The sequence below is a fragment of the Ranitomeya imitator genome, chromosome 7, assembly GCF_032444005.1.
Source record: "Ranitomeya imitator isolate aRanImi1 chromosome 7, aRanImi1.pri, whole genome shotgun sequence".
NCBI classification, from domain to species: Eukaryota; Metazoa; Chordata; class Amphibia; order Anura; family Dendrobatidae; genus Ranitomeya; species Ranitomeya imitator.
The window spans coordinates 9,666,461-9,694,086 of NC_091288.1; the positions used below are offsets into that span (position 1 = coordinate 9,666,461).

At 46.6% G+C, this 27,626-nt stretch overlaps 1 protein-coding gene across 1 annotated transcript in view; it reads left to right on the forward strand.

Moving 5' to 3' along the window:
• The window catches only part of CNTNAP5 (contactin associated protein family member 5), a 281,715-nt gene that overhangs the window by 205,509 nt on the left and 48,580 nt on the right, over positions 1 to 27,626 (forward strand). Inside the window, exons 14-16 of the mRNA XM_069732659.1 lie at positions 9,319 to 9,469; positions 16,470 to 16,597; positions 16,688 to 16,858. Of these exons, the coding sequence (XP_069588760.1) occupies positions 9,319 to 9,469; positions 16,470 to 16,597; positions 16,688 to 16,858 (450 nt within the window). The remainder of the gene's footprint in view (positions 1 to 9,318; positions 9,470 to 16,469; positions 16,598 to 16,687; positions 16,859 to 27,626) is intronic.

Genomic DNA, 27,626 nt, shown 5'->3' on the forward strand with positions numbered 1-27,626 from the left:
TTGTATCACTATGATTATCCCAGGAAACCATTGATCTGTGGCTTTCTGTAGCCGGAGACGTTCTGCTTTATATTCCGGAGGATCTCGCCCCGCAGATGAATGTTCGCCGTTGAGAGCGGCGATAGATAAATGAGCTGGGAGCGAGTGGCGCTGAGGGGGCGGCCGTGACTTCTGCTGTTCCATGTGGTTTTCAGAGAAAATGTCTGCAAGGAGAATAAAACTAAAGAAAACAAAAGCAATGAGAAGATTCCACCTCCTGCCGGCCCGATAGATCATTACGCATGCAGAGATGCCGTTATATCGGCCAATAGGGGGCAGCACATGCGCAGTTCTGTTCACCAGCTCCCGCCATGTTCAAGGTGGGAAATGGAGGAAATGTTGATAAGTTTGGAATTATTCTGACCATTAACAGTCGCTCGTGTTTCCTTCCCGGTAGAGCAGTTTCCCAAGAACGTCCGGACAATTGTAGGTTCCCCTTTAACATGTCCTTGTTTGCGAGTCTCAGAGACGCTTTTACTTTGATTGCAGCGTTAATATTTAGTAAATTAAAGTACCGTATATTAATTTTGGATAACACATCTGCTTTTATTCTGTGAGTCGCATCACTGCCGCAGAGGAGACATTCAGCGAGACTCCAGAATCTATTATCAGGGATTTCAGCTATTACCGTATATACCCGAGTATAAGCCGACCCGAGTATAAGCCGACCCCCTGAATTTTGCCACAAAAAACTGGGAAAACTTAATGACTCGAGTATAAGCCTAGGGTGGGAAATGCAGCAGCTACCGGTAAATGTAAAAAATAAAAATAGATACCAATAAAAGTAAAATTAATTAAGACATCAGTAGGCTAAGTGTTTTTGAATATCCATATTGAATCAGGAGCCCCATATAATGCTCCATACAGTTCATGATGGGCCCCATAAGATGCTCCATATTAAAATATGCCCCATATAATGCCCCATGCAGTTCCTTATGGCCCCATAGATGCCCCATATAATGCTCCATACAGTTCATTATGGCCCCATAGATGCCCCATATATTGCTCCATGCAGTTCCTTATGGCCCCATAGATGCCCCATATAATGCTCCATGCAGTTCCTTATGCCCCATAGATGCCCCATATAATGCTCCATGCAGTTCTTATGGCCCCATAGATGCCCCATATAATGCTCCATGCAGTTCCTTATGGCCCCATAGATGCCCCATATAATGCTCCATGCAGTTCATTATGGCCCCATAGATGCCCCATATAATGCTCCATGCAGTTCCTTATGGCCCCATAGATGCCCCATATAATGCTCCATACAGTTCATTATTGCCCCATAAATGCCCCATATATTGCTCCATGCAGTTCCTTATGGTCCCATAGATGCCCCATATAATGCTCCATGCAGTTCCTTATGGCCCATAGATGCCCCATATCATGTTCCATGCAGTTCTTTATGGCCCCATAGATGCCCCATATAATTCTCCATGCAGTTCTTTATGGCCCCATAGATGCCCCATATAATGCTCCATGCAGTTCATTATGGCCCCATAGATGCCCCATATAATACTCCATGCAGTTCTTTATGGCCCCATAGATGCCCCATACAATGCTCCATGCAGTTCTTTATGGCCCCATAGATGCCCCATATAATGCTCCATGCAGTTCTTTATGGCCCCATAGATGCCCCATATAATGCTCCATGCAGTTCTTTATGGCCCCATAGATGCCCCATATAATGCTCCATGCAGTTCCTTATGGCCCCATAGATGCCCCATATAATGCTCCATGCAGTTCCTTATGGCCCCATAGATGCCCCATATAATGCTCCATGCAGTTCTTTATGGCCCCATAGATGCCCCATACAATGCTCCATGCAGTTCTTTATGGCCCCATAGATGCCCCATATAATGCTCCATGCAGTTCCTTATGGCCCCATAGATGCCCCATATAATGCTCCATACTGTTCATTATTGCCCCAGTGCTCGTGCTCAACCACACACTCATCCTCTGCTGGGCAACAGTGACATAAGAGGCAGACATTTTAATTAAAGGGTTCTTCAAGGATTATTGACATCTTTACATATAGGTATAGTTGGATTGTGCTTGTAAAATTAAGAACTTTTGTAATTTACTGTTTATTAAAACTAGCAGCCGTTCTTGAGATGGTAACACTTTTCTTTTGTTTCCAGCCTACCTGGGAGACCGACCACCGCTGCTGTCAAGCTTGTAAGCGCTGCACTGACACTGCCCGAGATAAGGAGCTAACACTGCTTTCCAGCAATCCTAGACAGTGTTACAAACTAATAAAAAAGGAGATTGTAATCTCTGCACATGTTTGCTTACTATTACTAGACACCTATGGAGTTCGGTCTCCAAGGAAACAACCTGTAAACAAAAGAAAATGAAATTGTTAATATTTCAAGAACAGCTTAACATTTTTATAAGCAGTAAATTGCAAAAGTGCTTGTTTTTTTTCAAGCACTTTCTAACAATACCTTCCCTAATGATGGAAATAATTTTTTCACTTAAATTGGAAGCCTCCCGATGAAGATGAATAAAAAAATAAATTTACCAGCAAAATCAGACCTCTCTCCAAAACTGATTTAAGAAGTTACCCCAGGACAAAATCTATTGGAAAATTGTAGAACTTTTCAGAAAACAAAGATAAACACAAGAATAAATGAATAAGCAGCAACAAAGTGAAAAAAATCACTAACAAATCCACATTAGTTATATGAATATTCACTCTTAGATATCATTCCTACTCAATAGAACGTGAATAGACACAAAAATACTCAGAAAACATGCATAATTTTATTAAATACATAAAAATTAAATCCATATAATGTATAAAACAATGAAAGAACACGAGGGGATGAAAAAGTCCTATACAGGGAAATCACAGGAAAATGTATAAAGGGTGGGTATAATCAATAGATAGCATTAAACTTCCCCAATATAACAATATGGCCAGACTAAAAATAGTAATAAAGTCCATAAAACCATATATAGCTTTCACACAGTAATTCCCAGAGGATGGAAATATCGTAGAAAAGTGAAATAATGTGGAAAAGTTCAGCTACCAATTACAAGTACCCAACGTACGTTTCGCCAGGTGGCTTTCTCAGGGAGTACTCCTCAGTTTCACAATGGCTGTAAAAGGAATCAACATGTTTGTTTTCTTTATTGTTTTAGAAATCCTTCAGTTGTTGCTACAGATCCCCATCCACCTGCCTGTGCTGTCTGAGCCTGGCTCTGCTGATACCTTGTGTACAGCCTCATACTATAGCGGACCTGCCTGTGCTGTCTGAGCCTGGCTCTGCTGATACCTTGTGTACAGCCTCATACTATAGAGGACCTGTCTCTGCTGTCTGAGCCTGGCTCTGCTGATACCTTGTGTACAGCCTCATACTATAGCGGACCTGCCTGTGCTGTCTGAGCCTGGCTCTGCTGATACCTTGTGTACAGCCTCATACTATAGCGGACCTGTCTGTGCTGTCTGAGCCTGGCTCTGCTGATACCTTGTGTACAGCCTCATACTATAGAGGACCTGTCTCTGCTGTCTGAGCCTGGCTCTGCTGATACCTTGTGTACAGCCTCATACTATAGAGGACCTGTCTCTGCTGTCTGAGCCTGGCTCTGCTGATACCTTGTGTACAGCCTCATACTATAGCGGACCTGCCTGTGCTGTCTGAGCCTGGCTCTGCTGATACCTTGTGTACAGCCTCATACTATAGCGGACCTGCCTGTGCTGTCTGAGCCTGGCTCTGCTGATACCTTGTGTACAGCCTCATACTATAGCGGACCTGTCTCTGCTGTCTGAGCCTGGCTCTGCTGATACCTTGTGTACAGCCTCATACTATAGAGGACCTGTCTGTGCTGTCTGAGCCTGGCTCTGCTGATACCTTGTGTATAGCCTCATACTATAGCGGACCTGTCTGTGCTGTCTGAACCTGGCTCTGCTGATACCTTGTGTATAGCCTCATACTATAGCGGACCTGTCTCTGCTGTCTGAACCTGGCTCTGCTGATACCTTGTGTACAGCGTCATACTATAGCGGACCTGCCTGTGCTGTCTGAGCCTGGCTCTGCTGATACCTTGTGTATAGCCTCATACTATAGCGGACCTGTCTGTGCTGTCTGAGCCTGGCTCTGCTGATACCTTGTGTACAGCCTCATACTATAGAGGACCTGTCTCTGCTGTCTGAGCCTGGCTCTGCTGATACCTTGTGTACAGCCTCATACTATAGCGGACCTGCCTGTGCTGTCTGAGCCTGGCTCTGCTGATACCTTGTGTACAGCCTCATACTATAGCGGACCTGTCTGTGCTGTCTGAGCCTGGCTCTGCTGATACCTTGTGTATAGCCTCATACTATAGCGGACCTGTCTGTGCTGTCTGAGCCTGGCTCTGCTGATACCTTGTGTACAGCCTCATACTATAGAGGACCTGCCTGTGCTGTCTGAACCTGGCTCTGCTGATACCTTGTGTATAGCCTCATACTATAGCGGACCTGTCTGTGCTGTCTGAGCCTGGCTCTGCTGATACCTTGTGTACAGCCTCATACTATAGCGGACCTGTCTGTGCTGTCTGAGCCTGGCTCTGCTGATACCTTGTGTACAGCCTCATACTATAGCAGACCTGTCTGTGCTGTCTGAGCCTGGCTCTGCTGATACCTTGTGTACAGCCTCATACTATAGAGGACCTGTCTCTGCTGTCTGAGCCTGGCTCTGCTGATACCTTGTGTACAGCCTCATACTATAGCAGACCTGTCTGTGCTGTCTGAGCCTGGCTCTGCTGATACCTTGTGTACAGCCTCATACTATAGAGGACCTGTCTCTGCTGTCTGAGCCTGGCTCTGCTGATACCTTGTGTACAGCCTCATACTATAGAGGACCTGTCTGTGCTGTCTGAGCCTGGCTCTGCTGATACCTTGTGTACAGCCTCATACTATAGAGGACCTGTCTCTGCTGTCTGAGCCTGGCTCTGCTGATACCTTGTGTACAGCCTCATACTATAGCAGACCTGTCTGTGCTGTCTGAGCCTGGCTCTGCTGATACCTTGTGTATAGCCTCATACTATAGCGGACCTGTCTGTGCTGTCTGAGCCTGGCTCTGCTGATACCTTGTGTACAGCCTCATACTATAGAGGACCTGTCTGTGCTGTCTGAGCCTGGCTCTGCTGATACCTTGTGTACAGCCTCATACTATAGAGGACCTGTCTGTGCTGTCTGAGCCTGGCTCTGCTGATACCTTGTGTACAGCCTCATACTATAGCGGACCTGTCTGTGCTGTCTGAGCCTGGCTCTGCTGATACCTTGTGTACAGCCTCATACTATAGCGGACCTGTCTGTGCTGTCTGAGCCTGGCACTGCTGATACCTTGTGTACAGCCTCATACTATAGCGGACCTGTCTGTGCTGTCTGAGCCTGGCTCTGCTGATACCTTGTGTACAGCCTCATACTATAGCGGACCTGCCTGTGCTGTCTGAGCCTGGCTCTGCTGATACCTTGTGTACAGCCTCATACTATAGCGGACCTGTCTGTGCTGTCTGAGCCTGGCTCTGCTGATACCTTGTGTACAGCCTCATACTATAGAGGACCTGTCTGTGCTGTCTGAGCCTGGCTCTGCTGATACCTTGTGTATAGCCTCATACTATAGAGGACCTGTCTGTGCTGTCTGAGCCTGGCTCTGCTGATACCTTGTGTACAGCCTCATACTATAGCGGACCTGTCTGTGCTGTCTGAGCCTGGCTCTGCTGATACCTTGTGTACAGCCTCATACTATAGAGGACCTGTCTGTGCTGTCTGAGCCTGGCTCTGCTGATACCTTGTGTATAGCCTCATACTATAGCGGACCTGTCTGTGCTGTCTGAACCTGGCTCTGCTGATACCTTGTGTACAGCCTCATACTATAGCGGACCTGTCTGTGCTGTCTGAGCCTGGCTCTGCTGATACCTTGTGTACAGCCTCATACTATAGCGGACCTGCCTGTGCTGTCTGAGCCTGGCTCTGCTGATACCTTGTGTATAGCCTCATACTATAGCGGACCTGTCTGTGCTGTCTGAACCTGGCTCTGCTGATACCTTGTGTACAGCCTCATACTATAGCGGACCTGTCTGTGCTGTCTGAGCCTGGCTCTGCTGATACCTTGTGTATAGCCTCATACTATAGCGGACCTGTCTGTGCTGTCTGAGCCTGGCTCTGCTGATACCTTGTGTACAGCCTCATACTATAGCGGACCTGTCTGTGCTGTCTGAGCCTGGCTCTGCTGATACCTTGTGTACAGCCTCATACTATAGCGGACCTGTCTGTGCTGTCTGAGCCTGGCTCTGCTGATACCTTGTGTACAGCCTCATACTATAGCGGACCTGTCTGTGCTGTCTGAGCCTGGCTCTGCTGATACCTTGTGTACAGCCTCATTCTATAGCGGACCTGTCTGTGCTGTCTGAGCCTGGCTCTGCTGATACCTTGTGTATAGCCTCATACTATAGCAGACCTGTCTGTGCTGTCTGAGCCTGGCTCTGCTGATACCTTGTGTACAGCCTCATACTATAGCGGACCTGCCTGTGCTGTCTGAGCCTGGCTCTGCTGATACCTTGTGTACAGCCTCATACTATAGCGGACCTGTCTGTGCTGTCTGAGCCTGGCTCTGCTGATACCTTGTGTACAGCCTCATACTATAGCGGACCTGTCTGTGCTGTCTGAGCCTGGCTCTGCTGATACCTTGTGTACAGCCTCATACTATAGCGGACCTGTCTGTGCTGTCTGAGCCTGGCTCTGCTGATACCTGGTGTACAGCCTCATACTATAGCGGACCTGTCTGTGCTGTCTGAGCCTGGCTCTGCTGATACCTTGTGTACAGCCTCATACTATAGCGGACCTGTCTGTGCTGTCTGAGCCTGGCTCTGCTGATACCTTTTGTACAGCCTCATACTATAGAGGACCTGTCTGTGCTGTCTGAGCCTGGCTCTGCTGATACCTTGTGTACAGCCTCATACTAGAGCGGACCTGTCTGTGCTGTCTGAGCCTGGCTCTGCTGATACCTTGTGTACAGCCTCATACTATAGCGGACCTGCCTGTGCTGTCTGAGCCTGGCTCTGCTGATACCTTGTGTACAGCCTCATACTATAGCGGACCTGTCTGTGCTGTCTGAGCCTGGCTCTGCTGATACCTTGTGTACAGCCTCATACTATAGCGGACCTGTCTGTGCTGTCTGAGCCTGGCTCTGCTGATACCTTGTGTACAGCCTCATACTATAGCGGACCTGTCTGTGCTGTCTGAGCCTGGCTCTGCTGATACCTGGTGTACAGCCTCATACTATAGCGGACCTGTCTGTGCTGTCTGAGCCTGGCTCTGCTGATACCTTGTGTACAGCCTCATACTATAGCGGACCTGTCTGTGCTGTCTGAGCCTGGCTCTGCTGATACCTTTTGTACAGCCTCATACTATAGAGGACCTGTCTGTGCTGTCTGAGCCTGGCTCTGCTGATACCTTGTGTACAGCCTCATACTAGAGCGGACCTGTCTGTGCTGTCTGAGCCTGGCTCTGCTGATACCTTGTGTACAGCCTCATACTATAGCGGACCTGTCTGTGCTGTCTGAGCCTGGCTCTGCTGATACCTTGTGTACAGCCTCATACTATAGCGGACCTGTCTGTGCTGTCTGAGCCTGGCTCTGCTGATACCTTGTGTACAACCTCATACTATAGCGGTTTCCATATTAACCGAGTGTTCATTTAAATGTCAAATATAATGATGACTGATCCTGTGTACGCTGCGCTCATGCCATCAGATATTGTCTCAATAATGCAGAGAAGGAGCCTTACTTTGTATATAAAGCTGAATCATTGTGTATTGAAATCTTCTGCAACTTTCTAAAGTACTTTGTGTTTTATTTTACTTCCTTTTGACAGATTACAGATGTATCTGATCTAGACAATCCACTAGGAGCTAAACTGCGCGATCTCCAGACTGATACACAACATCTGCACTGATACATTGTAGCCAACTGTGTGAACCTTTACTCACAGCTCATAAAGGATTGTCTACACTCCGTACACTGGGAGGAATCTGTTTGTGAAAAGCAAACAAAAACATTTCTAATAATAATTCTACTAAAGGAAAGAAGGATTCTAAACGGGGAGATAAATGGTGAAAGTTATAAAATCATAAAGGCCGCGCTATTCATTATTGTCTTTGCGCCTTTTTCTGGAGTAAAAATAGGTCTAAAAGTGACAATTTTTATTTGTACCTTTTATTCATTTTTACATTTGTCCTTTATTTAAGTCACCTTTACCTGAATTTGTGTTTTTTTTTTCTTTGCTTTTTTGGACATAGTTTTAATTGTCCAAATATTTTAGCCTAAGTTATTATTTGTTTCTCGGAATGTGGCATCATTTTTGTGTAATTTTACTCCAGTAACCTAGAGAAGGAGAAAATCTGCCTAATTTTATTTATTTTTATGGCACCGGTTTAATACAAATGTGCAATGTTTCAATGGGTCATGCAACTGTTTGCATGAAAAAGATGCAAAAAAATTAAAATATAAAAAGCGCTTGTTTGATTTTGTGCAAAATTCATCAAGCTGGCTGCGATATTTTGAAGAATTCAATGAAAAAAATAGCAAAAGACAAAAAAAAAGAAAGAAACCAAAGTAAAGAAACAGACAATAAAGTATCTGACTGCAGCACAGATCGCACGTTGTACTTTACCTGCACCGATAGGAATTGGAGTTTGTGTTCTCAGAAGTAGAAATGGTTCCTCTGGTTATAAGGTGGGAATCACTGACACAGAAGCTGCAAACACAAAACTGAAGAGTTTAATCGAGTTAATCAGGGATACCTCATTTTATATTGAGGATCCATGGAAGATATAAAGAAGTGAGCGCACCCTATATTTCCATTGATTGTAGGGGTTGTCTGTTCTTTGGCTTCTTGTATGTAAAACTAACAAAGTCATCTGTTCTCACCCCCGGCCGCTCCAGCACTGACTCTCCGCGGCTTCTCCCAGTCATTATTGACTGGCTGCAGTGGTGACATCAGAACATCATGTGACCACTGCAGCCAATCACTAGGCTCAATGATAGTCACAATGTAATCTGATAACACTTATGTTACAGTCTGTGGGTAATAAATGGACAGGTGTAGCAGAATAGCGCCCCCCACTGAAAAGATCATCCCTGTTTTCCAGAGGGCACATACGGCGGTCATCCGGTGCGTTTACCTCGACCATAATCTGATTATAATGGAACATCTCCAATCTCGCTATGTGACCTCACGTATTCCTGTAACCTCCAGGCTCAGTAATATGGCTTTGTGTTGGGTGTTTGCAGATGGCGCCCCCTTTACCTGGTGGATCGGAAGAGGCAATGCGAAGCACACGTACTGGGGAGGGTCGTTACCTGGGCAGTGCACCTGTGGCTTGGAGGAAAACTGCATTGATATGAAGCATTACTGCAACTGCGACGCCGACAGGAGCGACTGGTAAGAAAGAAGCCCCCTGATATCACTGCAGGGGTGCGGCCCTTTAAATATGGATGTAGCAGAGCTGGGTCTGTCACTTGGCAGGTGTGCGACGCGGAGATATCACATGAGTTTTCTTTGTCTTATTAGGCCACGTTCACACGTTCAGTATTCGGTCAGTATTTTACATCAGTATTTGTAACCAGCAGTGGGTGAAAGATACAGAAGTGGTGCATATGTTTCTATTATACTTTTCCTCTGATTGTTCCTCTCCTGGTTTTGGCTACAAATACTGATGTAAAATACTGACCAAATACTGATGTAAAATACTGACCAAATACTGATGTAAAATACTGACCGAATACTGAATGTGTGAACGTGGCCGTATTAGTGTTCATTTCTGATTCTGCACTCACAAAGGAAGCTGCTGCCATTTTCCTCCTGATGCCGGCCCTGCAGGTGCAAGTTCTAAAAAAGATACAATGGAAATAATCCCTCAGATCTGTAGATTTCTGCTACTTTTTAGCCTCTTGATTTTATTTTTTTTTGTTAAGTGCATTTCCTTGAAAAACACTTAAAACAATTCCTAGTGATTTCAATGAGAAAATAACTTCGCTGTTCATAATAGACATTTTTTTGAGCAATTTCATTTTTTTGGAAGAGGTTTTGAAAAACGTTTGGTGAAATGAAAACAGAGTTTGCCACTTCTTTGTACTAAATCCTGTTGGAATCTGCTCGAAAATAGGAACTACCCAATCAAAAGAGTGCAAAAAAACACTTCAAGAAAAGAAAAACTCCAAAAATAAAGAATCCCGTGATCTGGTTTCTGCTTGAAAAAAAAACTCTGTGTTAACAAAGTCTAAATGAATATTGCAATTCACTGACAACAAGCAGAAATCTAGAAATCTTGGAAATATTTAAACTTTTTAATGTTTGAGTAAACTCCGTGTTGTGATTCTTGTTGGCGTATTTTGCAGAATTTGAGTGACAGGAAATGTTCTGTGTCCAGGAGGAGAAAAAGAAGCCACATTTTCTGTTTTAAGAGAAACTGGCTTGGTATTTGCTCAGCGGCTGCAGTGAATTTGTTCCATTTGACCCCTTGATATAAAATGTCTTCTGGATTTTGTGCCACGCTGAGATGTGAAATATGGAGTTTGCCCACTAACTGGAAGAGTTGAGTAGAGCGCGGACGTGCGCGGGATTTGATGTCGTCTCTTGGAGGCATTGCTATAAATCAAAGCAGAATAGCAGAAATCACTTTTTTTCCTGATAAGACCATGAACCTCCGGGAATTAAGGGGGCAGTGAATGCAGGATTGAGGTTTGGGAAGGAAGTTGTCTGATTTCAGCACAACATTGTGAACTTGAAGCTTCCCAGTCTAATAGGAAACATAAGAGGCGAAACTCAGCTGTGACTTGTATTTTACTGAAGTTATAGTTGCAGGTTTTCAAAGTAACGATAAGTCGAGAAATGATACAATTACACAGGAGACACATTTATCATTCCGCAGGGTCTTTTACATGTTCTGGAAACAAACTGACTTGTAGATATTCTGCAGAGAAGACAGGGGTAATCTCCGGCAGAGAAGACAAGGGTAATCTCCGGCAGAGAAGACAGGGGTAATCTCTGGCAGAGAAGACAGGGGTAATCTCCGGCAGAGAAGACAAGGGTAATCTCCGGCAGAGAAGACAGGGGTAATCTCCAGCCGAGAAGACAGGGGTAATCTCCGGCAGAGAAGACAGGGGTAATCTCCGGCAGAGAAGACAGGGGTAATCTCTGGCAGAGAAGACAGGGGTAATCTCCGGCAGAGAAGACAGGGGTAATCTCCGGCAGAGAAGACAGGGGTAATCTGCAGCCAAGAAGACAGGGGTAATCTCCTGCAGAGAAGACAGGGGTAATCTCCAGCCAAGAAGACAGGGGTAATCTCCTGCAGAGAAGACAGGGGTAATCTCCTGCAGAGAAGACAGAGGTAATCTCCAGCCGAGAAGACAGGGGTAATCTCCAGCCGAGAAGACAGGGGTAATCTCCAGCAGAGAAGACAGGGGTAATCTCCAGCAGAGAAGACAGGGGTAATCTCCAGCAGAGAAGACAGGTGTAATCTCCAGCCGAGAAGACAGGGGTAATCTCCAGCCGAGAAGACAGGGGTAATCTCCAGCAGAAAAGACAGGGGTAATCTCCAGCCGAGAAGACAGGGGTAATCTCCAGCAGAGAAGACAGGGGTAATCGCCGGCAGAAAAGACAGGGGTAATCTCCGGCAGAGAAGACAGGGGTAATCTCCAGCAGAAAAGACAGGGGTAATCTCCGGCAGAGAAGACAGGGGTAATCTCCGGCAGAGAAGACAGGGGTAATCCCCGGCAGAGAAGACAGGGGTAATCTCCAGCAGAGAAGACAGGGGTAATCTCCAGCAGAGAAGACAGGGGTAATCTACATTGGAGAAGACAGGGGTAATCTCCAGCCGAGAAGACAGGGGTAATCTCCTGCAGCTGTTCCCTTTTTTGGTTGTGGCACAGAATATGTCTGTAGTAGGGCTTAAAAATCTGTGAACAGAGGGGAGAGGCTCCTGCTGCAGCAGTTTTCTTATAGTCAGACCCAGGACTGTACAGAGGAGGACGGGAACCTGGCCAAGCTCCTGAGAGACACAGTTTTCTTTTGTGCATTTTCTATGATTAGTTTCATATTTTACACAATTTAGGTCTTTAGTGAAATATTCTGATGAGACTGATACAGCTGTTAGATACTTTGTTGCCGGTATACAGTAGCTTTCAGGGAGCAGCTCTTATACGTTTGTAGCTGTCGTAGCATACCCGAGTCCATCACTGATCGCCACAGCCGTTCATGGGAGAATAGCGTCTAATATACTCATTACATGGACAGGAATTAGGATTTTTCTGTAGTTCTGCTCCATGATCATTTCTATGAATAAACCATGGAGAGGCAGAAATAAAGTCCTCGTGTTGTTTTATTCATCACATCAGCTGCATTTACTCTAACACAAGATCTCTGCACTCCGGACCCCGAACCTGATAAATATGGAAAGATCCATCTGTGATCAGACAAGAGGAGCAAATGAAGAAAATGAGGAAAAAGGAGACGACAATGTGATGAGAACAGCGGAGGCGTCACTTCCAGGCTGCCGTCACGTCTTGTCTCCTCTATTACCAGGCTCGGCCTCACATCACAGGTCACCATTCTGTATCTATCAGGAAAAGTTGCTCATTTTCTCAGTAATTTCACATTTTTAAAATGTAAATCCCCAGTTATTATCAATGACAAGTTATAGGAAATGAATTGAGGCAGTGTGATTGCAAGCTCTTGGGATCATCAGCATTGCTGCGGGAGGATTACTGGAAATTCTCACCAGGTGATACGACAATCTCAGCTCTGCTGCAACTTTGAGAAACGGAAGTCAATTTTTGTTCTGTTTTTTTTACATAACTCTGACAGAATGACTCATGAGTCATACAGTCGTGTGAAAAAGTGTTCACCCCCTTATTGGTTTCCTATTCTTTGCATTTTTGTTATGCTTAAATGTTTCCAAGCACCAAACAAATGTGAATATTAGACAACAATAACACAAGTAATCACAAAATGCAGTTTATAAATGAAGGTTTTTATTATTAAGGGAAAAAGAAATCCAAACCTGCAGGGCCCTGTGTGAAAAAGTGATTGCCCCCTAAACCTAATGTCACGATACCCGGGTATTAATGCTGCAGGGGAAACTGCACCCAGCAGTAACGGAGCTGGACCAGACACCGGGGAACTAACCTGATCACAAACAGGACCTTCCACATGAGACAGAGTGATCAGGTAAAGCAAAAGGACCTAAGATCATGTGACAGAGTGGGAGGCGGTCAGGGGGCAGAGCCAGACATCGGGGAAACAGAGAAGGAACAAGCATAAAAGAATAGTGAAACAAGCAGAGGTCATAGCCAGGAGATTACAAGATACCAACAGGGAGGGTCAGGGAATAGTCAGAAGCCAAGCCAGGGGTCAGTAATCCAGGAAAATGAATAAAGCAGGTGACAGCAAGACACAAAGCAAGCCAGCACACACTACAGAGGTCAAGCATACATATTGCAGAAAAACCTATAGCTGACAAGGATACCAGGTTAGGAGCGAGTATAAATAGCCCTCCCATCTTGAAAGAGAGGCTAACAACATTAACCCTGAGAGCACAGGACATTAACCTTGTCCTAACATGACACCTAAGAACTGGTTGGGCCGCCCTTAGCAGCAACAACTGCAGTCAAGCGTTTGTAATAACTGACAATGAGTATTTTACAATGATCTGGAGGAATTTTTGCTACATATCTTTGTAGAATTGTTGCAATTCAGCCACATTGGAGGTTTCCGAGTATGAACCCCCTTTTTAATGTCATGCCACTGCATCACAATCAGGTTAAGGTCAGGACTTTGACTAGGCCACTCCAAAGTCTTAATTTGGTTTTGTTTTGGATGCATAACACAAATGTGCTTCAGCTTGAGGTCATGAACAGATGACCGGACATTCTCCTTCAGGATTTTATGGTAGACAGCAGAATTCATGTTTCCATTTACCACATCAAGTCTTTCAGGTCCTGAAGCAGCAAAACAGCCCCAGACCATCACACCACCACCATATTTTACTGTTGGTATGATGTTGCCTTTCTGAAATGCTGTGTTACTTCTACGCCAGATATAATGGGACATACACCATCCAAAAAGTTCAACTTTTTTCTCGTCAGTCCACAGAGTATTCTCCCAAAAGTCTTGGGGATCATCAAGATGTTTTCTGGCAAAACTGAGATGAGCATTTATGGTCTTATTCCTCAGCAGTGATTTCCGTCTTGGAGCTCTGCCATGGAGGCCATTTTCACCTAGTCTCTTTTTTATGGTGGAGTCATGAACAAGGACCTGAACTGAGGAAAGTGAGGTCTGCAGTTCTTTGGATGTTGTTGTGGGGTCTTTTGTGACTTCTTGGATGAATCGTAGCTTTGATTTTGGGGTAATTTTGGTTGGTTGGTCACCCCTGGGTAGGTTCACCACATTTGTGGATAATGACTCTCACTGTGGTTTGCTGGAGTCCCAAAGCTTTAGAAATGGCTTTATAACCTTTTTTTCAGACTGAGAGATCTCAATTACTTTGTTTCTCATTTGTTCCAGAATTTCCCTTTGTTAGGCAGGTCCTATTTAAGAGATTTATTGATTGAGAACAGGTGTGGCAGTAATCAGGCCTGCGTGTGGCTAGGGAATGTGAACTCGGCCTCCCAATCTTGGGATAAAGTACGGTGAATTTATGTTTTATGGGTGGGGGCAATCACTTTTTCACACAGGGCCCTGCAGTTTGGGATTTCTTTTTCCTTTAATAATAAAGACCTTCATTTATAAACTGCATTTTGTGATTACATGTTATCTTTGTCTAATATTTACATTTAAGTGTGACAAACATGCAAAAGAATAGGAAATCAGGAAGGGCGCAGACACTTTTTCACACAGCTGTATGTTGTCATAAACGGTCTATAAATTTATGCATATGAACCATGCTGCATACGATATGTGATGACCAGTGCTGCACACGATCCTCGATGACCAGTGCTGCACACGATCCTCGATGACCAGTGCTGCACACGATCCTCGATGACCAGTGCTGCATACGATACTTGATGACCAGTGCTGCATACGATAAGTGATGACCAGTGCTGCATACGATACTTGATGACCAGTGCTGCATACGATACTTGATGACCAGTGCTGCACACGATACGTGATGACCAGTGCTGCATAAGATACTTGATGACCAGTGCTGCATACGATACGTGATGACCAGTGCTGCACACGATACGTGATGACCAGTGCTGCATACGATACTCGATGACCAGTGCTGCATACGATACTTGATGACCAGTGCTGCATACGATACGTGATGACCAGTGCTGCATACGATACTCGATGACCAGTGCTGCATACGATACTTGATGACCAGTGCTGCCTACGATACTTGATGACCAGTGCTGCACACGATCCTCGATGACCAGTGCTGCATACGATACTTGATGACCAGTACTGCCTACGATACTTGATGACCAGTGCTGCACACGATCCTCGATGACCAGTGCTGCGTATGATCCTCGATGACGATGACCAGTGCTGCACACGATCCTCGATGACCAGTGCTGCATACGATACCATTTTTCTCCCTTCATTTTCTTTCTTGTTATCCTCTTTATCCTCATCCGTTTCATTTCTCTATGACTTCTCATCCATTTTCCCATTCTCAATCCTCTTCCTCTTTTTCTTCTTTCCTTTTCCACATTTGTAATGTTTTTTCATCACCTCCTTCCATTACTTCATTCTGCATTTTCCGCTTGCTCACATGTTATGCGTCTTCCTTAATATTCTCCCTTTTCTCCCTTTTTCCGCCTTCCTTGCCTTCATATTCTTATTGTCCTCCTCCATCATTGTCTTTATCTCCTTCCCACAATTTTTCTCTCCTCACTTTCTTTTCTTATTGTTTTTATTCTTTTTTCTCTTGCTATTTTCTTCCACTTTCCATTTCATTTCTCGCTCTTTTTTTTTTAACAATTTCTTCTTAATTCTTTACTTCTCATCTTTTTCTTCTCTTCATGTTCTCTTACTCATTATTTCTTCTCGTTCTTTCCTATCTCAATCTTTTTCATCTCACTATTTTATTCACATTTCCCTTTCTCTGTCTCCTATTTGACTTCTTCTTTCTTCTTATCTTTTATTTCTTCCACGCTGTTTTCCATTCCTATTTCCATTTCCTCTTCCTTTTCCCTCTTTTCCCTTCTCTTCTCCCCTTTTCATCCTCTTCCTTTTTTAATCTTCAAACTTTTTTCTTCCTCTTTTTTATCTTCTGTGTTCTAACATTCTCTTTCTCATCTTCCTCTATTTCGCCCTTTTCCCACCTCCTTTTCTCTTCTTTTTTCTTCTTCATCTCTTTTTTACCTTCCTTCTTTTTATCCCTTTTCCCCCTTCTTCCCTTTCCTTATCCTCTTGTCCCCCCTTTTATTCCTCCGTACAGGACAAGTGATATTGGATTTCTAACCTTTAAAGATCACTTACCAGTGTCCCAGATTGTAATCAGTGACACCAACAGATCGGGATCTGAAGCCGCCTGGAGGGTGGGAGCGCTGCGCTGTTATGGTGACCGTGAGTGCACACATCTGTATCTTCTTGTGCTTCCAGCATATTCCGTGCAGTTACAGCATTATGAAAAGTAACTTATTTTTTATTTCCCAGGAAGCCTTTGGAATTCGGCCTCTTTCACTTCCGGGACGTCTTATCTCTATTTCCCCACTTTCTTCTTGGATTTCAGCATTGACATCTCATTCTTCTTTAAGATCACAAGCTCATCCGGAGTCTTCTTGGAAAATCTCGGTGTTAAAGACTTCATAAGAATCGAGTTAGTCTGTAAGTCCTGAAATGTTCCGTATCTCTGAGCTTATAAAGAGGAGCAAATGTATAATCTGTGAATAGCTGAGGAGCTGTGATGTCATCATGGGCAGGGGCGAGCGATGACATCACACTGGGGTTACAGGTGTTTCCCTTCCTGATTGGTCATTTATGATGTCGTTTCTATATATTGGGGCTTTGTGTCATTTTTACACCGTCATTGGGGTCTGTACAGTCACTATACGCAGAGCTGTCACTATGGGGGGAGCAGAAGACGCGTCTAAGGTGCAAAGACAAAGAGTCGTACAAACGGCTTTCATGTCTCAATTGTGTCCTGAATTCCAAAATGTGTCAATTTCAAACCATTCCGGTGTTTTTCATAAGATCTGACAACTTTTGAAAATCGTGAGGAGCATAATGAGGAGAGAGCGTGGCTGACAAATTGATCATGATTTATGCCACAAAACTGACGCTGACACATTTGACAGCGGCGCATGCAGCAGAGCGATGTAGCAGATGCATTAGGAACCGCATGTAACAGAGTGATGCAGCAGATGCATTAGGAGGCGCATGCAGCAGAGCGATGTAGCAGATGCAATAGGAGGCGCATGCAGCAGAGCGATGTAGCAGATGCATTAGGAGGCGCATGCAGCAGAGCAATGTAGCAGATGCATTAGGAGGCGCATGCAGCAAAGCGATGCAGCAGATGCATTAGGAGGCGCATGCAGCAGAGTGATGCAGCAGATGCATTAGGAGGCGCATGCAGCAGAGCGATGTAGCAGATGCATTAGGAAGCGCATGTAACAGAGTGATGCAGCAGATGCATTAGGAGGTGCATGCAGCAGAGTGATGTAGCAGATGCATTAGGAGGCGCATGCAGCAGAGTGATGTAGCAGATGCGTTAGGAAGCGCATGTAACAGAGTGATGCAGCAGATGCATTAGGAGGCGCATGTAACAGAGTGACGCAGCAGATGCATTAGGAGGCGCATGCAGCAGAGTGATGTAGCAGATGCATTAGGAAGCGCATGTAACAGAGTGATGCAGCAGATGCATTAGGAGGCGCATGCAGCAGAGCGATGTAGCAGATGCATTAGGAGGCGCATGCAGCAGAGCGATGTAGCAGATGCATTAGGAGGCGCATGCAGCAGAGCAATGTAGCAGATGCGTTAGGAAGCGCATGTAACAGAGTGATGCAGCAGATGCATTAGGAGGCGCATGTAACAGAGTGACGCAGCAGATGCATTAGGAGGCGCATGCAACAGAGTGATGTAGCAGATGCATTAGGAAGCGCATGTAACAGAGTGATGCAGCAGATGCATTAGGAGGCGCATGTAACAGAGTGACGCAGCAGATGCATTAGGAGGCGCATGCAGCAGAGTGATGTAGCAGATGCATTAGGAAGCGCATGTAACAGAGTGATGCAGCAGATGCATTAGGAGGCGCATGCAGCAGAGCGATGTAGCAGATGCATTAGGAGGCGCATGCAGCAGAGCGATGTAGCAGATGCATTAGGAGGCGCATGCAGCAGAGCAATGTAGCAGATGCGTTAGGAAGCGCATGTAACAGAGTGATGCAGCAGATGCATTAGGAGGCGCATGTAACAGAGTGACGCAGCAGATGCATTAGGAGGCGCATGCAGCAGAGTGATGTAGCAGATGCATTAGGAAGCGCATGTAACAGAGTGATGCAGCAGATGCATTAGGAGGCGCATGCAGCAGAGCGATGTAGCAGATGCATTAGGAGGCGCATGCAGCAGAGCGATGTAGCAGATGCATTAGGAGGCGCATGCAGCAGAGCAATGTAGCAGATGCGTTAGGAAGCGCATGTAACAGAGTGATGCAGCAGATGCATTAGGAGGCGCATGTAACAGAGTGACGCAGCAGATGCATTAGGAGGCGCATGCAACAGAGTGATGTAGCAGATGCATTAGGAAGCGCATGTAACAGAGTGATGCAGCAGATGCATTAGGAGGCGCATGTAACAGAGTGACGCAGCAGATGCATTAGGAGGCGCATGCAGCAGAGTGATGTAGCAGATGCATTAGGAAGCGCATGTAACAGAGTGATGCAGCAGATGCATTAGGAGGCGCATGCAGCAGAGCGATGTAGCAGATGCATTAGGAGGCGCATGCAGCAGAGCGATGTAGCAGATGCATTAGGAGGCGCATGCAGCAGAGCAATGTAGCAGATGCGTTAGGAAGCGCATGTAACAGAGTGATGCAGCAGATGCATTAGGAGGCGCATGTAACAGAGTGACGCAGCAGATGCATTAGGAGGCGCATGCAACAGAGTGTTGTAGCAGATGCATTAGGAAGCGCATGTAACAGAGTGACGCAGCAGATGCATTAGGAGGCACATGCAGCAGAGCGATGTAGCAGATGCATTAGGAAGCGCATGTAACATAGTGATGCAGCAGATGCATTAGGAGGCGCATGCAGCAGAGTGATGTAGCAGATGCATTAGGAAGCGCATGTAACAGAGTGACGCAGCAGATGCATTAGGAGGCGCATGCAGCAGAGCAATGTAGCAGATGCATTAGGAGGCGCATGCAGCAGAGTGATGTAGCAGATGCATTAGGAAGCGCATGTAACAGAGTGACGCAGCAGATGCATTAGGAGGCGCATGCAGCAGGGCGATGTAGCAGATGCATTAGGAAGCGCATGTAACAGAGTGACGCAGCAGATGCATTAGGAAGCGCATGTAACAGAGTGACGCAGCAGATGCATTAGGAGGCACATGCAGCAGAGCGATGCAGCAGATGCATTAGGAGGCGCATGTTTTCATGAACGTGACGCCTCTTACTCTGGCAAACTCCAATCGGCCCATTGATCTGTAGAAATAAAGTTAATTCCTGTAAAATCATGGAGCGCCGGACGTGATAAACGGGTCCCCGGCCCGGAACTCATCACCTGTGATACATTTGTGCAATCTGATGATCTGTTCTCTAATACCGCCTCTGACTGGGACCAGCAGGGCCGGGTACCACACCAGTCACCAACCATTGATGTCATTCCTGCCTCATCTCATGTTCTGCCCTGGCAGGTCCTGATGGTACAGGTGACTTTGTCTCTGGGCGGCGTCCTGTGATCACTACTGTCTCGGGTGGATTATATATATTATCGGAGCCTCTATTATCGGTCTGTGTCCGTGGAGGATGCGTCACCAGAACTGCTGAGATTATTTTTCACACATTAGAGGATGGGAAATGGCTTCAGATTGTGAAGCTGTAGTGAAAGGCTGGCGCCGGCTGACGTGAGCAGCACTGATATTAGAGGTGACATGTTAGGTCTGCGCAGCTTCACACCTTCTGCTCCAGCAGCCGCAGCGTTACTGGATCGGCAATGAAAAGTACAGGGAAAACAATGCAACTGAGTTGTTAACACAAAGTAGCAGAATTGCACTACAATGTAGCAGTGTTGTTACAATGATGCAGCAGATTTAACTCAGTGAGGCGGCAGAGTTAATACAGCAATAGAAAACCGATTCAGCAGAGTTTACGTTACAGAAGTGATGAGTAGCAGAACATGCGCAGACATGTAGCAGAGTTGAGTTTTCTGTGGTGGTGCTGTGTAGCAGAGCTGGTAAAGTGATGTAGCAGAGGCAAATATTGGCAGAACACTAGTAGGTAAATTAGTCAAGTTAAGCACGTTAAATGGCTGAGCAGAGGGAGGCCATGGTGACCCAAAAACAGGATAGGAGACAGGACCGGCCGAGCAGCGGAGGTGGTGCAGTGTCCAGTGCTGGAGCCGGGACAGATTATTAGAGAGAACCTTTCACCAAACTGTCCACATCATGCAACAGTGGCGGCACAGCTGAGGAAAGTGCAGTGTATGCTTTTAATGCTGCTCCTCTGCATTTGCTTGTAAAGTTTATATTATAGTGTTTGAGACGGCACACAGCTCTGCCCTCCTCCCCTGCTGGTAATCACAGTAGATCCCGGCAGTGAGATCCTGATGAGGGCAGAGCTGTCTGACATTACATGTCTCACACAGAGAATGACGGTTCTGGCATTCTCCAGGGGCATGCTCTTTATTTCCCCTCTATGATGCCCCCTGTTTATGATTGGTCAATGTCACACAGGGAGAAAAGTCAATGAACCCCATGAAAATATATAGATGGCGTTCTCAGCTCTGCAGCCATTATTACATGACGTGGCCGTGTAACCTGCTCACACCAGTGATCGGTCTCCTGTAACACATGACGTGGCCGTGTAACCTGCTCACACCGGTGATCGGTCTCCTATAACACATGACGTGGTCGTGTACCCTGCTCACACCGGTGATCGGTCTCCTATAACACATGACGTGGCCGTGTACCCTGCTCACACCAGTGATCGGTCTCCTATAACACATGACGTGGCCTCGTAACCTGCTCACACCGGTGATCGGTCTCCTATAACACATGACGTGGCCTCGTAACCTGCTCACACCGGTGATCAGTCTCCTATAACACATGATGTGGCCGTGTACCCTGCTCACACCGGTGATCGGTCTCCTATAACACATGACGTGGCCGTGTACCCTGCTCACACGGGTGATCGGTCTCCTATAACACATGACGTGGCCGTGTACCCTGCTCACACCGGTGATCGGTCTCCTATAACACATGACGTGGCCGTGTACCCTGCTCACACGGGTGATCGGTCTCCTATAACACATGACGTGGCCGTGTAACCTGCTCACACCGGTGATCGGTCTCCTATAACACATGACGTGGTCGTGTACCCTGCTCACACCGGTGATCGGTCTCCTATAACACATGACGTGGCCGTGTACCCTGCTCACACCAGTGATCGGTCTCCTGTAACACATGACGTGGCCGTGTAACCTGCTCACACCGGTGATCGGTCTCCTATAACACATGACGTGGCCGTGTAACCTGCTCACACCGGTGATCGGTCTCCTATAACACATGACGTGGCCGTGTACCCTGCTCACACGGGTGATCGGTCTCCTATAACACATGACGTGGCCGTGTACCCTGCTCACACCGGTGATCGGTCTCCTATAACACATGATGTGGCCGTGTACCCTGCTCACACCGGTGATCGGTCTCCTATAACACATGATGTGGCCGTGTAACCTGCTCACACCAGTGATCGGTCTCCTATAAGACATGACGTGGCCGTGTAACCTGCTCACACCGGTGATCGGTCTCCTATAACACATGACGTGGCCGTGTACCCTGCTCACACGGGTGATCGGTCTCCTATAACACATGACGTGGCCGTGTACCCTGCTCACACCGGTGATCGGTCTCCTATAACACATGATGTGGCCGTGTACCCTGCTCACTCCGGTGATCGGTCTCCTATAACACATGACGTGGCCGTGTAACCTGCTCACACCGGTGATCGGTCTCCTATAACACATGACGTGGCCGTGTACCCTACTCACACGGGTGATCGGTCTCCTATAACACATGACGTGGCCGTGTACCCTGCTCACACCGGTGATCGGTCTCCTATAACACATGACGTGGCCGTGTAACCTGCTCACACCGGTGATCGGTCTCCTATAACACATGACGTGGCCGTGTAACCTGCTCACACCGGTGATCGGTCTCCTATAACACATGATGTGGCCGTGTAACCTGCTCACACCGGTGATCGGTCTCCTATAACACATGACGTGGCCGTGTAACCTGCTCACACGGGTGATCGGTCTCCTATAACACATGACGTGGCCGTGTACCCTGCTCACACCAGTGATCGGTCTCCTGTAACACATGATGTGGCCGTGTAACCTGCTCACACCGGTGATCAGTCTCCTATAACACATGACGTGGCCGTGTAACCTGCTCACACCGGTGATCGGTCTCCTATAACACATGACGTGGCCGTGTACCCTGCTCACACGGGTGATCGGTGTCCTATAACACATGACGTGGCCGTGTACCCTGCTCACACCGGTGATCGGTCTCCTATAACACATGATGTGGCCGTGTACCCTGCTCACTCCGGTGATCGGTCTCCTATAACACATGACGTGGCCGTGTAACCTGCTCACACCGGTGATCGGTCTCCTATAACACATGACGTGGCCGTGTACCCTGCTCACACGGGTGATCGGTCTCCTATAACACATGACGTGGCCGTGTACCCTGCTCACACCGGTGATCGGTCTCCTATAACACATGACGTGGCCGTGTAACCTGCTCACACCGGTGATCGGTCTCCTATAACACATGACGTGGCCGTGTAACCTGCTCACACCGGTGATCGGTCTCCTATAACACATGATGTGGCCGTGTAACCTGCTCACACCGGTGATCGGTCTCCTATAACACATGACGTGGCCGTGTACCCTGCTCACACCGGTGATCGGTCTCATGTAACACATGATGTAGCCGTGTACCCTGCTCACACCGGTGATCGGTCTCCTATAACACATGACGTGGCCGTGTAACCTGCTCACACCGGTGATCGGTCTCCTATAACACATGACGTGGCCATGTAACCTGCTCATACTGGTGATCAGTCTCCTATAACACATGACGTGGCCGTGTACCCTGCTCACACCGGTGATCGGTCTCGTATAACACATGACGTGGCCGTGTAACCTGCTCATACCGGTGATCGGTCTCCTATAACACATGACGTGGCCGTGTACCCTGCTCACACCGGTGATCGGTCTCCTATAACACATGACGTGGCCGTGTAACCTGCTCATACCGGTGATCGGTCTCCTATAACACATGACGTGGCCGTGTAACCTGCTCATACTGGTGATCAGTCTCCTATAACACATGACGTGGCCGTGTACCCTGCTCACACCGGTGATCGGTCTCCTATAACACATGACGTGGCCGTGTACCCTGCTCACACCGGTGATCGGTCTCCTATAACACATGACGTGGCCGTGTACCCTGCTCACACCGGTGATCGGTCCCCTATAACACATGACGTGGCCGTGTACCCTGCTCACACCGGTGATCGGTCTCCTATAACACATGACGTGGCCGTGTACCCTGCTCACACCGGTGATCGGTCTCCTATAACACATGATGTGGCCGTGTAACCTGCTCACACCGGTGATCGGTCTCCTATAACACATGACGTGGCCGTGTAACCTGCTCACACCGGTGATCGGTCTCCTATAACACATGACGTGGCCGTGTACCCTGCTCACACCGGTGATCGGTCTCATGTAACACATGATGTGGCCGTGTAACCTGCTCTCACGGGTGATCGGTCTCCTATAACACATGACGTGGCCGTGTAACCTGCTCACACCGGTGATCGGTCTCCTATAACACATGACGTGGCCGTGTAACCTGCTCACACCGGTGATCGGTCTCCTATAACACATGACGTGGCCGTGTACCCTGCTCACACCGGTGATCGGTCTCATGTAACACATGATGTGGCCGTGTAACCTGCTCTCACGGGTGATCGGTCTCCTATAACACATGACGTGGCCGTGTAACCTGCTCACACCGGTGATCGGTCTCCTATAACACATGACGTGGCCGTGTAACCTGCTCATACCGGTGATCGGTCTCCTATAACACATGACGTGGCCGTGTAACCTGCTCACACCGGTGATCGGTCTCCTATAACACATGACGTGGCCGTGTACCCTGCTCACACTGGTGATCGGTCTCCTATAACACATGACGTGGCCGTGTAACCTGCTCACACCTGTGATCGGTCTCCTATAACACATGACGTGGCCGTGTACCCTGCTCACACTGGTGATCGGTCTCCTATAACACATGACGTGGCCGTGTACCCTGCTCACACCGGTGATCGGTCTCCTGTAACACATGACGTGGCCATGTAACCTGCTCACACCGGTGATCATAGTAACATACATAGTAACATAGTTAGTAAGGCCGAAAAAAGACATTTGTCCATCCAGTTCAGCCTATATTCCATCATAATAAATACCCAGATCTACGTCCTTCTACAGAACCTAATAATTGTATGATACAATATTGTTCTGCTCCAGGAAGACATCCAGGCCTCTCTTGAACCCCTCGACTGAGTTCGCCATCACCACCTCCTCAGGCAAGCAATTCCAGATTCTCACTGCCCTAACAGTAAAGAATCCTCTTCTATGTTGGTGGAAAAACCTTCTCTCCTCCAGACGCAAAGAATGCCCCCTTGTGCCCGTCACCTTCCTTGGTATAAACAGATCCTCAGCGAGATATTTGTATTGTCCCCTTATATACTTATACATGGTTATTAGATCGCCCCTCAGTCGTCTTTTTTCTAGACTAAATAATCCTAATTTCGCTAATCTATCTGGGTATTGTAGTTCTCCCATCCCCTTTATTAATTTTGTTGCCCTCCTTTGTACTCTCTCTAGTTCCATTATATCCTTCCTGAGCACCGGTGCCCAAAACTGGACACAGTACTCCATGTGCGGTCTAACTAGGGATTTGTACAGAGGCAGTATAATGCTCTCATCATGTGTATCCAGACCTCTTTTAATGCACCCCATGATCCTGTTTGCCTTGGCAGCTGCTGCCTGGCACTGGCTGCTCCAGGTAAGTTTATCATTAACTAGGATCCCCAAGTCCTTCTCCCTGTCAGATTTACCCAGTGGTTTCCCGTTCAGTGTGTAATGGTGATATTGATTCCTTCTTCCCATGTGTATAACCTTACATTTATCATTGTTAAACCTCATCTGCCACCTTTCAGCCCAAGTTTCCAACTTATCCAGATCCATCTGTAGCAGAATACTATCTTCTCTTGTATTAACTGCTTTACATAGTTTTGTATCATCTGCAAATATCGATATTTTACTGTGTAAACCTTCTACCAGATCATTAATGAATATGTTGAAGAGAACAGGTCCCAATACTGACCCCTGCGGTCCCCACTGGTCACAGCGACCCAGTTAGAGACTATACCATTTATAACCACCCTCTGCTTTCTATCACTAAGCCAGTTACTAACCCATTTACACACATTTTCCCCCAGACCAAGCATTCTCATTTTGTGTACCAACCTCTTGTGCGGCACGGTATCAAACGCTTTGGAAAAATCGAGATATACCACGTCCAATGACTCACCGTGGTCCAGCCTATAGCTTACCTCTTCATAAAAACTGATTAGATTGGTTTGACAGGAGCGATTTCTCATAAACCCATGCTGATATGGAGTTAAACAGTTATTCTCATTGAGATAATCCAGAATAACATCCCTCAGAAACCCTTCAAATATTTTACCAACAATAGAGGTTTGACTTACTGGCCTATAATTTCCAGGTTCACTTTTAGAGCCCTTTTTGAATATTGGCACCACATTTGCTATGCGCCAGTCCTGCGGAACAGACCCTGTCGCTATAGAGTCACTAAAAATAAGAAATAATAGATTTTGGCGAAGGCCCTGGCGAACAGGCTGTCCCAAGTGATCGATAAATTGATTCACCCAGACCAGTCTGGCTTTATGCCCAATAAATCCACGGCAATTAACTTGAGAAGGCTATTTTTAGATATGCAAATTCCTGCAGACAATGCCGGAAAAAGAGTTGTGGTGTCTTTAGATGCCCACAAGGCCTTTGATTGTGTGGAGTGGAGTTACTTGTGGTCGGTACTGGATCGCCTGGGGTTTGGTCCAAAATTCATCTCCTGGGTTAAGTTGCTGTACTCGTTCCCAACGGCAAAAATTAGAGTTAATAATAATTTGTCAGAGAGTTTCCCGCTGTTTAGGGGTACCAGACAGGGGTGTCCGCTGTCCCCGTTGCTCTTCGCTCTGGCCGTGGAGCCGTTAGCGGCTAAAATAAGAGGTGCTCAGGAGGTTAGAGGTTTCATCTATGGTAGGAGGGAAGACAAAATTGCATTATATGCTGACGATATTTTGTTGTTCCTGGAGGATTCTGAAAGGTCCCTGTGCAATGCGGTTGCTTTGATTGAGGAGTTTGGTCGGTTTTCGGGTCTCACAATAAACTGGGATAAGTCTTGTATGTTGTTGATTGAGGGGGACAGTATTGGCAGTGGAGAGAGGGCGATAACCACAAAATTAAAGATTGTTCAAAAATTCAAATATTTGGGTATTCAGATTGCTCTTCCTCTAACTACCTTTGAGGAACTGAATTTAAGTCCATTAATGCAGAAAATTCGTACCAAGATTGCGGCATGGAACAAATTACATTTATCGGTGGTTGGTAGGGTGAACCTCTTAAAGATGATTGTAATGCCACAGTTGTTGTACGTGCTACATAACTCTCCCATTTGGATTACACAATGCAGATTCCGTAAGATTAGGTCTTTGTTTGGGGAATTAATATGGGGAGGAAAGAGTCCTAGGTTTAAACAGGAGATACTTCAGAGGGCCAAAACAGAGGGGGGTCTTGCACTTCCTAATCCATGGCTATACTTCTTAGCAGCACAGTGTCAACATCTCAAAGGATGGGGGGAGGAGGCAGGGAGTGTGCAAATACCTAATAGCTTGAGGTTCTTACTACAGGCAGACGTTTTGAGTGACAGTTTGGAGGGAGGACAATTCAAACAAATGGGTTCACAGGGGTGCACTATCAGATTAATTCACAGAGTATGGGAAAAATTCAAACTCATTAGGGAAGTGAGTGGGTTCACCAGATTCTCGCCTATTTGGGACAACATTTATCTACCGGAATTTAGGCAGAGGGAGGGTTTTCACTTTTGGTCTGCAGCAGGTATTAAATGGCTGGGGCAGCTGATAAGTCAGGGCAGACTTAAAACATTTGAGGAGTTGCAGGAAGAATTTCAGTTGCCACGGTCTGAATTGTTCCAGTATAATCGTATCTCTCATGCTTATCAGGCACAGAATAAAAGGGGAGCCATAGTGGTACAGATT